We start from the raw sequence: 14,893 nt of genomic DNA, 5'->3' as shown, positions 1-14,893 counted from the left end.
TTACCTGCTGACTTTGTGAATATCTTCCTTTGTTATCTAGTCCCTAATATTAATCAGTTGTGTGCCTTATTTTGGCATCTCTACCAACCCCTCAAAATACCAAGAAAAGCACACTAGTAAATGAAAGAGCAAAAGGTGTGTTGAGAAGTGTTAATTCCTTTTATTCACAGGTCTCTTCTAATGTTATAAGATACCAGGATTTTTCAAGCTCACCTGTAAGCTTATTGGGGAAGATTTTCAAGTTGAATTAAACCAAGATCATAAGCCATGTGGCTGTGGTTTAGAAGACAGCTGGGTTTCTACCATCCATTCCAGAGTTTTGGCTGTGGCCATATTCTAGTTATACTGCCTTCACCAGGCTGCCACTTTTCCCTGCTGCAGGCAACAGCTGCTTCATTTACTCAGCAGGGCCTCAATTCCAAACAAGATCCAGCCTCTAAGCAGAACAAACTCTTCTAGCAATCATCCTAGAACCTAGCAGAGGTAGACCACTTGTTACTGGTTTTGGTTTACTGCTGAAGCATCTCCTTTTACTGCTTCCAAAGGGATGCCTTCCATGGTTTGCCCCCTAAATGCTCTACCTTTCTTCTCGCTTGTTTATCACTGCTTCAAGAATCATGTCCATAGTTATGAAATAATGAAGGACTCAGGGTTACATACATACCTGTTCCACAAGTACAAAACAAGTTGTCTAAAGGCAAGAAAATTCATTAACGCTGTATACCTTATTCATTATAATCATCTGATTTGGAAAGTCTTTTCACAGGTAAATGGACCTGAGAAACAGGTGAGAGATTACACATTTGCTAACATATTCATACAGATGACCCTTACACAACAAGACAATGGGGCCAGCCTGCTGAGGCTAGTTTGTAGATTTCCACAGGCACATCAGATCTGGAAACAAATCCCAGTGATTATGACAGCATATGTTTTGCGTATGGTGGAAATGCCCATCTTTTACGCAGGGAGTTTCCAAGTACAGAAAGCAATCTCATGGTTTTGTAGAGGGCTTAAATAATGCTGACTTATTCATGAAACATTTGTGCTTAAACAGTAAACATGTAACTTCTTCCTCATTGACTGTTGCAAATTATTACTTTTTTAATGTAAGAACTTTCTCCAAATATCTCGCAGACTGAGGATCAATTATATCATGATTTGTGCTGTGTAATAACTTTTTTAACTGTATGGATCTATATACCCAGAATGTCACATTGATAATCTTACAGATAGTGACCTGTATTTCCAGGAGCCTCCATTCCCTTTCTCTGGATACATTTCACTACAATTTATGCTGTTTCTCTCACTGTGGACATTGTAAAATATTATTTGCCTTCCACAAATAACCAGAATTTTAACATAAGCAAGCTTGGATGGCTGAAGAAAGAAGGAAGGATGAGATGACAGTTCTAGGGAGGAGGAGCAGCAGGCTAGAAACATTGGGAATATGTCTCAGACTTGACAGCAGGAGGTTTCTAGGACCAATGGCATTTGCACCTCATTCAGGGTAAATTTTAGGCACACTCTTCCTCCAACCATATTTAGGATCCCACAGCTGAACTTGTTAATGAAATTCCCTCTCACCCTTAAAAATAAAAAACAAAAAAATACTGAATATGAATGTGGAAGGAAGGCAATTCGATGTTTGTAATTATCGAGATAAACTCCATGACCTGCTGAATGTATGCAAGATGGAACCTGGATGGTGTATATAAAAGTGGCATGCGCAAAGGATAAAAGCAAGTATTGAGACTTTTTCCAGGTAAAGCAAGTCATCACACAGGATCCCCACCATGAGCAACAAGGGGGCTTCACTGAAAGGTAAGACTTTTGCCATTCACTCGCTGATAGCTTGCATATTTCTTTAAATTTGGATTGAATTAGGAAGTAACTGAAATGTAACAGTTGTAGAAACTGAGGTCTTCCAGCCACCTAGTCTTCTGATCGTGGTGAAACCTGCCTGTACCTCAAATGTTTAGTGTCCAAAGCTTGGAATTAGAAGGCAGCTTCATCCCTTTTTTACTCAGTCTTTTGTCTCCTAAGACTACCTTTGCATTGGGCAGTATAACAGAAAATTGGCTTGAGGGATGTGACACCTGCACACAAAAGACTGGAACCAAACTGTTTTGTTATACCACTCAGAAGACAATGACTAAACATTATTACCCACAAGTCTCAAAGTGATGTAGTAATTTTGAACTGAATGCTTTCATAACCATCTTCAACTTTCTAAGCCAACAAGTTTCAGGTTTTCTTATTCGCAGAATTATTTCCCAGAGGACTTTCCTAATTGCAGCATGCATGCACCTTGTTCATGGGCGAGGAGGAAGGCTTCCTTCAATATAGTGTAAATGGACTTTACTTTAGAGCTAGAAAGAAACTTATCTCATTAAAAAATTAGGGACAACTGCTGATTTATGGAGTACACTTTAATTTAGCATCTAAAATAAGTCTAGTGAACCAATACTTGTAGCAAGCTAATTTCCAGAACTGAAAATCGCAGAGCACAGAACAGTGTTCTTTGAGTAAGTACGTTCATTTACCAAATATTTGCTTTAAATTTTCCCCATTGTTTTTCTGTGCATATTTCATTTCACTGAATAGAAAACTTGACTCTGTGAAGTTAATATTAAAAGTTTTAAACAGATGAGGTTTTGTGTTTTAGATAATGAGAAGTTCTCTATATCGGTTTCAGAGCTCAGGGGAAAAGATTAAAGTACTCTCTGTTTTCTTAGCAGTAGACAATTTAGGGTTAAATTCTAAACAGCAAAGCAGCACAGCTGCTGGAAATCTTCTGAAGGAACTCCCAGGACAATCAAAACCTTAAGAGAGTGACCTAACCACCCTCCCACAAAATTAATTTAAACTCCAAATGTTTGCAAAGAAGAAAAGGACCTGTGGGAGGAGGGGGGGAAGGGAAAAAAAAAAGACCAATCTATTTTCCAAATTTATATAGCTGTGCAAATATAATTATGTATCTATATTTACACTGTGAAGCAGTTTGATTCTCTTTCTTCCATTTATCACTGTGTAATAAAGTCAGGCACAACAGTAAGAGAATTCAGAATACAGTGTACACTGCAGCACAGGTTACCTTGTCTCCTGGAATTCTGCAGCAGGCTCTGCTACACAGTCAGGGTGACAGAGGGGAGAAAGGATAATAGAATTACAGTGCTTTCCTCCTCCGCTGATTTTCAGCATCCAGTACAGGGGGTACTCTGAGCCACATGACAACACAGCCAAATCCATCCAGCATCTGGCTCTGACAGCTACTTCTAAATGCATATACAAGTCAATGTGATTCCATTTTGGGTTGGTTTTAACACAAACAGGTTTATTGCTGGTGGTTCTTCTGGTGTCCAACGTGCTCCTGACAAAGGAAGGAGTGACCTCCTTGCCTATCTGCCCCAATGGATCCGTCAGTTGCCAAGTTTCCCTTGGAGAACTTTTTGACCGAGCAGTTAAACTTTCACACTACATTCACTTCCTCTCTTCGGAAATATTCAATGAATTTGTAAGTACTCTGCCTTTTCCTGCGAGTGAGAAAACATAAAAATGCAATTTAATATTTTTTAAGCACAAGCATATGTTAACATATGAAATCCTTCAATAAGTAAACAAACATGACTGCTGCACAGTGATAGTCCCAATGGTGACCAAATCTGTGTGTAGTGCTGACCATTGCTAAGGTCCCCAACACTTCTATTAAAAGATACCTTTTCCCCATCATTCTTTACCTGTGGGACAAGCCTGTGTTTGCTGGATGCTAGTTTCACTCTAAAGACTCACCCGAAACTTTTGACCTTTGCAGCATAAAAGCAGTGATAAAGGCAATGGAACAACAATTAGTTAATACAGTGTTTGAATGGAAGCTCTTCTTACTTATCTCTTTCTATAATGCCTGTCCTTGCTGATCTGCAGGATGAACGCTATGCTCAGGGCCGGGGTTTTATTACAAAAGCTGTTAATGGCTGCCACACATCCTCCTTAACCACTCCTGAAGATAAGGAGCAAGCTCAGCAGACTCATGTAAGTCCCATTTCTACTGTCATTCAGTGTGAGATAGAGCAGGGGGTACAGAATGGAAAGGCAGCAGACAGATGGAGAGGGAAATCAGCTCAATCGGAATGAAAAAGCCAGGAAGAGGAAGGCACCAAAAAGCCAAGAAAAGCTGATTTGACATTTGCTGATACTAAGTTACAGGCTGTACAGAGTATGTAAGTACCGGTAACTTTCATCTTCCCCTCCTTTTCCTGTATGCTGCTTTCAGTCATTGCATCTTATTTCCATTTACAATACAACCTCATAGAGCAATAGCAGTTACCATGCTTGTACAGCACTGAGAACACTACAGCCTTTGAACATTATCTTAAAGCACCTTATAGACAGGTATTACATTAACAAACATAAAAATACATTGGCAATATAGTGAATACTGCATGCAGGCAGAGGTAAATAGTTTTCCAGTAACTGAAAACACTGACATTACTAAACAAATACTACATAGATATTCTTGCTGTTACCAGTAGGCAAAAGTGGTCACATCATCATCCAAATACAAAGACTCTAGTGCGAAATATTGCAAAATACTTGTAAAGAGAAACATGCTACATATGTCAAGTTAATAATTATAAACTTAAGGGAAGATGACGATACTCTTGTTCAGCCTGTACTCATGGATACAACTTGAAAATACTCTGGAGAAAAAAATAAGCACAGCTGTATGAATGGGGGTGTGTCAGGGAGAAATCTTTATCAGTTGCATGGTGGTGCTATCTTTGCAATTCCAGTATAGTCATCTTCTCAGTATCTCGTTCAGAAACTATTGGGAGCAACAGAATTCACAGCCCTGGCTACACAAGCCTGGTTGTGTGCAGATCCAGTGCATCTAGCAAAGAAAAAAAAGTTGAATACTACCATAACCATACGCTTTATGAATTTTTATCACCCACAGTAAAGGACAATTTTTAAAGCCAGAGAGTTATAGCTGGAAGCACCATTGTTCAAAGGGGAGGATACATGAGTTACATAGAGGCAATAAAAGCTATTTAGTGGTTTACCATAATATGCACCTTCCATTCTGTACTAAACATTAAAAAAATAAAAAATAAAAAATTATTGGATTTTAAAATATCCATCAAAAATCCGATAAGGAGTTCTGGTTTTCTCACAGTGATGAAGCACAGTTGTGCTTCCTAGTTTTTAATGTGGAGACGTTTTAATGATATTTTCCATTAAAATACTTTAGGAGCTTGTGCTAATAGTGTAAAACATGATGACAACAATAATAAATTTCGGAAATGCAATTGCACAGAGGTGTCTAAGACAGGGTTATAGGGCATATTCAGTAGTAGGTCCTGGAATGAGTTCCCAAAGCACTACATCTAAGGACATTGCTCTAAATGCTTCCTACTGCTGCCAGCATTTAGCCTTGCTATTTTAACTGTCTTTTCTTAATGTGGGCGAGCAGCATGAAGACCTACTGAATTTAATACTGGGAGTGCTGCGCTCCTGGAATGATCCCCTGATCCACCTTGCCTCTGAAGTACAAAGAATCAAAGAAGCTCCAGAAACCATCCTCTGGAAGGCTGTAGAGATTGAAGAACAAAACAAGCGTCTTCTAGAAGGAATGGAGAAAATAGTTGGGCGGGTAAGTACTGTATCCTTCACAGCCTGCCAGCCTGTTGCTGTAATGAAGATGCATACAGTGACAGGCCCTCCCTACCTGGAATAGGAAACAGTGGATGTGAAGGGAAAAAAGGGAGACAAAATAGCTGAATCTGAGAATGTTCAGCTTTCTTCTTTCAGTTTTCTCCTCTTCTGCTACCTGCAATTTCTAAAGAGACAATGTGATATAACTGGCACAGCATAACGCAGCATACCCCCAGTGCTGCTTTGAGGGAAGGTGTAATCATCAGGACTGGTGATCATCATTCTATCTTTGAGTATTTTGAATTTGCAATCCTGATTTTTTAAGGATGTGCCTGTGTGTTTCACATGCACGTATTTATATGTATGTTTTAGCATATTTATACATATCTGCACACATATAGGTATTGTGTATAGTTTTCAGAAACAGATACTGTGTTGAAAACTGTTCTAGAAGGCTGGGCTATCGTAAAGATGTGGCATACAGCAAAGTAATTGTGGTATCTTTCATTTCGCTTTTTGCACCATACTAGTTCCTATGAGCTCTGGCTCTGACTTGGTTCCCCCTACACTTGTAAGGTCAGACAACAAGGCTGTTCTCTGACAAAACCCATACTTGAGTAACTCTTGTTATCAGTAGATGATTGAAAGCTTTCCTGAATAAAATCTGCTCTAGCGTGTTTATTTTTAAAGGGGCCTCTGTTAGTCCCTGAATACATCATTCTGTCACTGAGCCAGATGTTAAAAGAGGTTCTGACTTTACTGGCTTTTGCTTAGTTGAACAGCATTAAGTGTGCCACCACCGCTGTATCCACCACTTTCCACTGGATCACTCACTCCTGGTCTCTCTCTCTTTCAGTGTCTCTTTACTCAGAAACCTTAGCCCATCCAGGCCACAAATGCATTTATCAGTGTAATCAAATATATCTCTTTCCCATATCCACATGTGAAAAGGGTGCAGGCGAGGATCCAAGATAACAGTGTAAGTCAGGTGCTGCTACAGTTTTACCCTGTCACCACCTTCTCGTTCACATTATTTACAGAAGGAGGTTGAAGACAGGATTGGCAAATTCATTAGTGTCAAACCACGTTTCTGAGTCATAGTAGGTCTATAATTTTTTTGGCTTGTTGCTTAAACTGAGTGACAGAGAGTCCACAGATACTCTCCTGTGTGCTTGTACGAACTACAGCTGGTGGGAAATAAGGAAAGTGCACAAGCACCAGTAGACTTGGACTTCCTTCCTGCTATGAAAGGTAGATTTCTGTGATACAATTCTCTCTTTCAAACAAGGGAACCTAAACCTCAGATGCTGACTTACTACATGAGTTCCTACATGTACTACATGTAGCTTTCTAACATTACAGGTTAGTGTATTACTCAGTTTTGGGGTTTTTTTTTGGTTTTGTTGTGTTTTGGTTTTTTTTGTTTTTTTTTTTTTTTTTAATGGAACCTGAAGTACAGGACGTCTGAAGATGTACTGTTAGGAGATAGGTCTGGTAACATGTTCTTGAATCTGCCTGTATCAGAGATCACTTAAGAGATAAGCCAAGATGAAGCTGGAGATACACACAAAAAAGTTCTAGGAACAAGTGCTAACAAAGATTTTGAGATGGAGGGAACCCGAGATGTCACTGAGGAACCCATCCATAAAGGAAAGGGTGATTTCTCTGCAAAGTCAGATTCCACTGGAATCCACTTAACACACTAGTTCTCTTAAAACACTACTGACACAGTTAAGGTTTTTTTACATATTTTAGGGAAATAAACTGAAAAATCTGACAAATTCATTCAAATTTCTGCATGAAGATTAAGAACATCGTACAGAATACTGGGAACCATAAGAGGAAACACTTCACAAGCCATACACTAGCAACAAGCATTCCTCAGGGCCAGTCAGATCCACTATCATTTACTACAATATGATTTTGTGTCTTTAGGTTCATTCTGGTGAGATCGGAAATGAAATTTACCCTCAATGGGAAGGCCTTCCATCCCTGCAACTCGCGGATGAGGACTCCAGGCTCTTTGCCTTTTACAACCTGCTGCATTGCCTCCGCCGAGATTCCCACAAAATTGACAACTACCTCAAGCTTCTGAAGTGCCGTCTAATCCACGATGGCAATTGTTAAGTACTCATGGCCTGAATCACTTGCTGAAGTCATTCATCATGGAGTTCTTGTTGCTTTGCCGCTTTTCACTGCAAACTTCATGAAAAGTCACACTGTACAGTATCAGGTTCATCAGTAACTTTCAGGCATGTTTCTGTGAATTTTGGCTGCAACTATTAGCACCATTTATCTTAGCATTTTAAAACGTTCTCATTTACTTGTATGACAAGAGTAGACTTTTCAGTCTCATCTCCACACTTAGTAGCATTTCAGTGGTAACCAGATCATGCAGATACAAATAAAAATGTTATTAAATCCAAAAGTGCATAACATTGAGTGGTATTAGTAAATGAAAAATAGCTAGTATGGTTTATACCTTTAGCAGTTGCTTCTCTTTTTGGATCTCAGACTCCTGTTACTGATGACAGGATATCTTACTTCTATTGCTCTCTACCTCCACCCTCCAAAAAGGAGGGGGGAAAAAAAGGAGGGATATCAAAAAGCAGATTAATCACCTATTACACTAAACTACTCTAAACTAAAAATATGGTCTCAAATCCAAGCCTCTTGAACTGATGCTTCTACTCTGTACAAAAACTGAGTAGGGGAGAGAAGAGTAAGAAATCCATCTTGGCTAACTTAGCTATTGGTTCCCCATACAGTCCATGGAGAAAGAAGACACATCCAGAATTTTAAGGACAGAGATCCAAGTATATCTACATCTCTACTGACTATTTGAAGAAGAGGCATTTCCAAAGGAAGGTTCATTACATTTGAGGTGACTGTCTGAGGGCAAAGAAACAAATAGGCTTCAGTAGGTCCCAATAGGAAATACAGGGCATGCATATCATATCCACCTACCTTCACATTCCTCACAAGTGATGTGGTGGCTGCAATTACTCAGAAAACTTTCAAGCTGTAAAAAGGCACTAGCTGACCCAAGGTGTCTGCTGCCCTGAACACAAAGTGTCTCCATAAACTTTGGGTTTGGTCACACTCAAAGTTTTTAGGGCACTCGTATCAAAACACTATGGTTAAACATCAGAAAACTGGAGAGATGAAAACAATTGACTATTTTTTTAAAAAGTCTGGCTTACAGTCACACAGCAAGTAAGAAGCCAAATAGCAGCTGGAGCCACTGACCGTATCTATATGCTGTCTTTGTAAGCCATAAACAAACTTGGCCTTGGCTTTATCACACAGCTTCAGCAAAGAGGAGCTTAAATTCCAATCAGCTCCTCATGGGTTTGGCTTCCACCAGACAAGCCTGCTGCACTGCTCCAGAGTTGAGCCAGCTTGGAGGAAGAGTGAAAGACCAGAGAAGATGGGTTTGAGGGCTTAAGGCCTCCCGCTTATTACCACAACAGAATAAGCATAGCCATTATAGGTATTTAGGTAAGAGATTAGATATTACCAACGGCTAGAAAGGTTTCATTTTAGCCATCTCTATAAGGATGTAATGATAACTTGCATTTCTAATTTTATATATATATATATACACACACAATGGTCTTTTAATCCCTTCGTATTTTCAATTATTGACTGCCTCAGGCTTTATCTGGATAAGTATATACTAAGCCCATTTTTAATACATATAAAATCACCTGTACAGCAAACAAATTCCTTGTTGGACAGTCATAACTGGCATCTTTCATAAGCTCTGAAATGCACAAAACTTAGGGCATATGCAACAGTAGTTTAACAACACACAGCTGTGCACCACCACAGTCAAGGAAGAAAATGGGTAAAATTTGCCAGGCAAAATGCAAGTGCCCAGACTAGAATTTAATCTAATCATAATATTCTATTTTCTGTTATAATGCCAATGGGCAAAAAAAAACATTTTGAAGGGGAAAAAGAAAAAAATATCCTTTGTAATTATGACAAGTGCTTAGAATTACAGTGTGAGTTCTTATTCAAAAGAAACATGAATAATGGGACTAGTCTGTATTGAGCTGGAAAAATGATTATGTCTTGCTGAGTAAACTCCTACCTCAGAATCTCTTTAGAATTCAAAAGCAACTTGATTAATAGGGCAGACATTCATAATTTTACATTTACATGAGTAGATCTAAAACAATGACTTTCATTAACTGCTTAAAAATCACAGTGCTAAACCCACTTGTTTAAAACTTGCATGCACTGGCTTTATTATAGCCTGGTTTAGTACAATTATGAGGTTTTAATTTCATAAAGAAAGACAGAAGAGAAAGACAAAAAAAATTTCTAAAATAACTGAAAAGCTATCTGGTTTGCAGCTGTTTAGCTAAAAGCGTATTTAAAAGTGATCTGGTTAATATTCTGAGTCATCACAGCTGTCACAGAGACAGAAAGACGTCGAACCCCATGAGCCATTCAAAGCTACACCTTCATTGTCAAGTGCCCTGGCACGGACAATGCCTTCAGACTTTGAATATTTGAGCCACAACACAGGCCAACTGGCAGTTCTCATTTTTTCAGTTGCTAATAGGGACAATACATTCTTATCTCACTAGTATTTTGTAATTAGTGCACGTTCATAAGGCCTGAGTGATTTGGGTTTTGTCCAATAAAAATAGTTACATAGCCAATCTCTTATTTTATACAAATCTGAATTTAAAACAAGTATGTTCTTTCTAAATTAAAGAAACTGGTATCAGTAAGAGGTTTTTTTCCAAGTGTATAACTTCTCGCTACTTCAGGTTTCCAGCATTCAAAATAGCTAGCTTTCTAGTTATTCAATACCCAAATTGTCCCTATTTAAATTTCTGCTGGTTTCTTTACTTCTGTTTGTTTAAAATTGCTTAGTGGCAGAAATGGGAAGGAAATGTCCACACGGCTGAAATATAGTCTCTGTTCCGTTCCCTTTGAAAATGATATTCAAGCTTCCATAGATGGCACTAAATTTAAGATAAGACCTTGTGACACCAAATCTCAATGGTATGAAGTTTAAACCAATTCATCACTGAGACCATTTATCATTGAATACAACAGAGCAATAGAGATATGCAAAATGAAAATCTAACTTGCTATTCATGACTTGCGTCTAGACTCTAGGACAATATCCAACCATTGGAGCAAACAGAAATTATTTTGAGAATGATTTTAAAGCCAATAAGGGAAGATTTTTACTGACAGTATGTGTCATTTGGAATCAGCTGTCTAACTAATAATGTGATAATCTCTCTACCATCTTTTTTTCTTTTTTCTTCTGAGATGCTACAAAAAGCCTCCGATGGTTTAACCATCACTTGGCAATTCATTTGTACAATACAGTTTACCATCACAACATTAATTCAAAGGCAATTAACAATTTTAATAACAGGGGATACAGTGTAGAAACCACGTATCTTCTAAGTTTAATTTCTGAAAATCAGAAATACTCTGAGGGCTACATTTTAAACTAAGTCTGCTTATTATAAATGAAACTTATACAAACAACAAATTATGTCAGAGATGTAAACTCAGTAATCATACTTATGTATATACCCATACACTATAGAAATCAAATACTACAATCTTACATGGGAATAACATCACAGGCATACACATTCCCACTGAAATTACTGGATTTACTGATCTGTAAAGCTATTTACATATATGACTATTTCTATCTCAACCCCTTAACGTCTTGTGCCTGCAAATTACTTTGGTAAATCTTGAAGACTGAAGCTGAGCCTCAATGTTCAATTGAAATTTAAGACTGACTATCCATAGGTTTATATTAAGTGTTAAAAAGAGGTTTAAAACAAGTTTTAAAACATAATACCTTTTGATGTTCCTTATGCTCTTATTCATCTTTAGGAATCAAGCTAAATTCAAATAAATATCAGTCTTGAAAATGTCAGCCATGGTTTTCCAACTTTTTTTTCCCCAAAACACCTTGGTGACCATCAGATAACATTTCACCAATATCAACTATCATTGTGATTTTAAGGCTATATTTAGATATATTCCCCCATAACAATAAGAAAAATGTACATTTTCTGGTAGTGATTTTTCATTTCCTTTCATGTACTCAGCTATGAGGAGGAAATGAAAACAGATGAGTAATGGTGTTTAATGTCCTCTTTTTTTTCATACAGGTGAAAGCAGTAAAAACAGTCCTTATCTTTGGTGGAAGAAAGCGTTCAGAGACTTCTCCCATTTTCTTTGATTTTTTGGTTTGGCGCTTTTTTAAGGTCCCACAGACAAAGAAAATACAAGGCCATTTTAAAGGAAAATATAGAGCCCACAGTTCAGCCTATCATTTTATTGTGCATTGAGGGGAAAAAACAAACCCTTTTGTTATTTTGTCACTAATTCTCTTTTATATCATTGTGTTTGTGCTCTTTTAATCACCCAAGAAGCACTAGAATCTCATGCTAACATTCTGTTTTTTTGAGAAGGACAAGTTCTCGTGGCACACTGTCTTCTAATTCATGCATCCAAAAGAGAATTGCAGGATATAATCACTTCTTGTTCCTTTGCTCATGAAGGATTTCTGAAGTTTTCATTGAGTGGTAATATTTTATACCATTATTGGCCAGTCCACATCATCTTATTTTTCTTCCTTTGTACATGGTATGAATGGTAACAAACTAAGTGAAAAGAGGTCATAGAAAGAAAGACTTTTAAGGTCACAGAAACACTCAGTCTCTGGCTCAAGAAGTACTGATGTATACACAGATGAATGTTCGTTTCCTATTTACTGGTGACACTAATCCTCACTAAAAGTGCTAAGGACATGTCTCAGACAGAGTCCTTTACTGGAGATTTCCATATTTCACAACTGTTTAAAAAATGATGGCATAGACACTAGTCAAAATTTATTAAAGAACGCTTTTACAACAAACACTTCCTTACATCTTAGGCAGTTTGCTACCAGAAAGTGCTTTGCCAAGCATAAAAATTAATAGTATTTACTGACAATATTTAATAGTAGTAGTCCCCCAAAAATTCACTTTTTCTGTCAAACAGCACCACACTAATTATAGAAACACTTTTACCTTTTTAATAAACGATAAGGTTCATTACACTGAAGAGTTTCACTTAATAATTCACATGAGTGAAAGTGTGAGTCATCAAAAATCCTAAGAGCACTCACTCTAGCATACCAAAGAAGCTATAAAACTCACACCACTTGTACCATATACCACATGCTGAAAATGTGCAGTTTGCAGAATGCAAAAATTGGAGTTTGCAGAATAAAAAATACATAATATGCATATGCACTTAATGAATAGGAATTAGTTTGTACACTAAATGACTAACTATAAATATTCCCATTTACTGATGGAGTTTTTTCCACTATCAAACCGACTACGTCCCTCTAGCTTTCAGTGTCAAATAAATTAGGAATTAATAAAGAATATTATATTTTTAACAGTAATATCAGAATCACTACATCCACACTTACCAGCCAAGTCACCATTACTGTACACTAACACAGAACAAAAAAAGGGGCCCCTTCCCAGCGAAGTCCTGCTCTATTCACTTATAATTCAAACAAGTAGGAATCAGAAGTATGCAAAGTATGGTATATAACAACTTGTCTCTCTATCATTCTTTTCACTCCATTGCTAAGGTAGAAATAATTCCAGAAATACATGAAGATATGATTATGCTTACCTTTACTGACTTCATGTTTGCAAGCACTTCCATGGTTTGCAGGATTAGGCCAATAATCATACATGACAATAGGCCCTTTTTTTAGCCAGATGAATGAAATAACAATAATCTTCCCCAGGAGCCATTCTTGGGAGATTTCCAGCCTGATTTCATGGACAAAAATAGTTCGTATAGCTCAAAAAAGTTTCCAAGCCTTTTGATGATTATCCAAGCTTAACTAAAGCCTCAGAACCTTTTGGATGTTCCAACATCCTGGACCTACAGCCTATGTACTATAACTTAATATGACAAAAGCTACTTGAATTAATGTGATTTGCATGGTATCTCTATGAGACCCATGTAATAGAGACCATGGGTCTTCATGACAAAGCTAATGCAATAGACAGCTCAGCAATTCTTCAAAGTGGCTTTTGTGTTATTTGCAAGGAATCTGATCTTCTGTGTCCCTGTTGCATCAAAGTGAGAAAATAAAAAAGATTCTGTTCTTTATCATTTTGTACTAGAAAATACTTCATCCTATTAGAAAATTCTCTCATGCTTTCTCCAGGGCCATGTGAAGGAAGAAAGTGCAATGCACAGCCTGAGTTTATTGAAAGATTAGCTTTTGATGGATGGCACCATGAAAAATGTAAAGAAAAAAAAACAAAACAGAAATGGTTTGCAAGAAGTTTAGGATACCCATTTATTTTTATTTTCACTTGACATTTCATCTAAGTGAAAGTAAGGTTTAGGTAAATATAAGACATAAAGGGACTCATACAAAAACAAATCTTGAAGCTTTTAATACAGTGGTAGTAGCATTGTTCTGCAAAAAAACATTTTCTGTCCCCTTGACAACCCTCCTTGGGCATACCATAACTCCTCCGCAAAAAAAACAACGTTCATATTGCTCTGACAGGGAAAAGGTGCTTGTGTAATTAATTATATCATGCACCTCACCTTAGTATCAAAGCATGACATACCTGGTATAGCTTTTTATCCAAGGGATTATGAATTCTGGCTTGGCCTAAATTAACAGTAATCTTATATACCTGTTGTCATGGCATAAATCTGACTGGGGACAAAACAGCAGAGTGAAGCTGTACAATGGTAGTGCTGCAGTCTTGAACATGCACAACACGTTTCAGAGAGATGGTCAAGAAACACTGCATGGTCTCCTCCAAAGCATGCACCAAGTCACAGAACCATAGAATGGTTTGGGTTGGAAAGGACTTTAAAGATCAACCTCCCTGTCATGGGTAGGGACACCATTCACTAGGTCAGGTTGCTCAAAGCCCCGTCCAACCTGACCTTGAACACTTGTGATGATGGGGCCTCCACAACTTCTCTGGGCAACCTATTCCAGTATCTCATCACCCTTGTAAAAAATTTCTTCCTTTTATACAATCTAAATCTACCCTTTTTCACTTTAAAACCATTGTCCCTTGTCACTGCAGGACATACTCTCCCTTTACACACTGAAAGGCCGCAATAAGGTCCCCTTGGAGCCTTCTCTTCTCCAGGCTGAACAACCCCAACTCCCTCAGCCTGTCTTCATAGGAGA

At 37.8% G+C, this 14,893-nt stretch overlaps 1 protein-coding gene across 1 annotated transcript; it reads left to right on the top strand.

The window, feature by feature from the left end:
* Window positions 1-3,304: 3,304 nt before the first annotated feature.
* Window positions 3,305-14,674, top strand: PRL (prolactin; the record flags this gene model as incomplete). Its single annotated transcript, XM_080380638.1, has 5 exons — window positions 3,305-3,517; window positions 3,925-4,032; window positions 5,474-5,653; window positions 7,591-14,525; window positions 14,570-14,674. Coding segments are annotated over 4 exons (693 nt in total), but the record flags the coding sequence as incomplete, so codon positions are not given.
* Between the last annotated feature and the right edge of the window lie 219 nt (window positions 14,675-14,893).

Source organism: Falco punctatus (assembly GCF_963210335.1).
Source record: "Falco punctatus genome assembly, chromosome: 3".
NCBI classification, from domain to species: Eukaryota; Metazoa; Chordata; class Aves; order Falconiformes; family Falconidae; genus Falco; species Falco punctatus.
Note: the sequence above shows the minus strand (reverse complement) of the source record. Positions and strands in the feature narration are given on the sequence as shown.